Source organism: Frankliniella occidentalis, unplaced genomic scaffold, assembly GCF_000697945.3.
Source record: "Frankliniella occidentalis isolate FOCC.00 unplaced genomic scaffold, Focc_3.1 Scaffold31, whole genome shotgun sequence".
Lineage (NCBI taxonomy): Eukaryota > Metazoa > Arthropoda > Insecta > Thysanoptera > Thripidae > Frankliniella > Frankliniella occidentalis.
This window is the reverse complement of record NW_026267161.1, coordinates 2,172,083-2,173,435: the sequence shown is the minus strand read 5'-3', so window position 1 is coordinate 2,173,435 and position 1,353 is coordinate 2,172,083. Positions and strand designations below refer to the sequence as shown.

The 1,353-nt window shown below is 52.3% G+C and overlaps 1 protein-coding gene across 2 annotated transcripts; it reads left to right on the top strand.

Moving 5' to 3' along the window:
• The first annotated feature begins 442 nt into the window (after positions 1-442).
• On the top strand, positions 443-1,303 carry LOC113202948 (uncharacterized). Of its 2 annotated transcripts, none has more exons than XM_026417403.2 (2): positions 443-604; positions 867-1,303. In XM_026417403.2, the coding sequence occupies exons 1-2, from the start codon at positions 574-576 to the stop codon at positions 1,142-1,144; spliced, it is 309 nt and encodes a 102-aa protein (XP_026273188.1). In that variant the 5' UTR covers positions 443-573; the 3' UTR covers positions 1,145-1,303. The 2 variants fall into 2 exon arrangements, with proteins under 2 accessions (XP_026273188.1, XP_026273189.1); XM_026417404.2 differs by having other exon boundaries at positions 445-604; positions 870-1,303.
• The last annotated feature ends 50 nt before the right edge of the window (positions 1,304-1,353 follow it).

Genomic DNA, 1,353 nt, shown 5'->3' with positions numbered 1-1,353 from the left:
TGGGAGCGTTTTATGGAAAAGGTTTCGAAATTCGACACGAACTAATGGAAGGCGTTCTCAAATCGAAAAATGGATAGAAATTACCCCCCCCCCCCACAAAAAAACGCACGTTCTGAGTCGAAATATCACTTAATTTTTTTTTGACATGAAATTTTTATTTTTGGGGAACTTTAGGCTCCTATAGAGAGAACTTCAGCACAAATTTCGAAGCGCAATAGTCATCTATAGGCATTAGCAAATATACCGAGAATCGGAGATTTACACCTACCTAAGTCTCCTTGTGAGCTTCAGACGCACGTGCAGGGATGGGCTTGCAGTAGCAGCTTACAGCCCCACAGGACCACACCACACCCCCGGACGCGAACGGAACCCGCGCAACAAACCCATCTGTGCGGGCGATCAAGACAAGTGTGGGCGGCGCCTTGAGCAGCTCACGTGTACACGGCCGAGGCGGCGGCCAACTGTCACCGGCCCCTCACCGATAAGGACCAGAGGGCCAGCGCATCGCGCTTGGCGCGAATAGCGGCCAGTGAGACACGGGCGTCAAGTCAGTGAAGGATCTTCGTCACCGCCATGAGAACCCTTCTAGTGGCCATTCTGACGGGTACGTTTACTTGCGTCAGCAGTGACGGCGGCGGACGTTTAATCTCCAATCGAGCGTGAGTCACAACTGGCTTAAATGCTTGATTTGTATCCATCACAATGTGGCGGCCTAAAGTGGTGTGACTCACCGTAGGTCATTTTTCCAGTGAGTGACTATATTGGACGGCGCAATAACTTTTGTAGCGATAACTAAACGCGCTCAGTAATTAATACAACAACAAAGTTCTACGACACCGTTGCGAAATCCCTTCTCCTTGTCGCAGTAGTGGCGGTGGTCGCCGCCGCGGCCGCGGCCGGCAGCGAGGACTTCTGCTCGCGGTGCGACACCAGCGGCCTGCGGTACCGGCTCGTCCGCGGCGCGGCCGAGGCGGAGGCCTGCGACACGGGCGTGTACTGCGACTGCGACCGCGGCAGGGAGGAGCGGTGCTTCCTGTGGATGCTGGGCCGCAGGTTCAACGAGGAGGCGCAGCGGTGCGAGTTCAACTTCGACTGCCACGCGTGGCTGGCCGACAACAACAACACTGGGCTAAAGCGGGGTTGACTCGCTCTGGGGATACCGCGCGGGAATTTCTTTGTATTTTTTAAAATGTAGTATTGGTGTTCTCTGACTTTCTGTTGTACAAAAGCAGATAAAAAAATGCAATGAAATATCAATGTATATAAAATAAACTTTTACTCGAACCCGAGAAGACTTTAGAAATGCACTCATTATTCATCGAGTTAGGTGAAGTGACCCTTGCTCCTAGACCA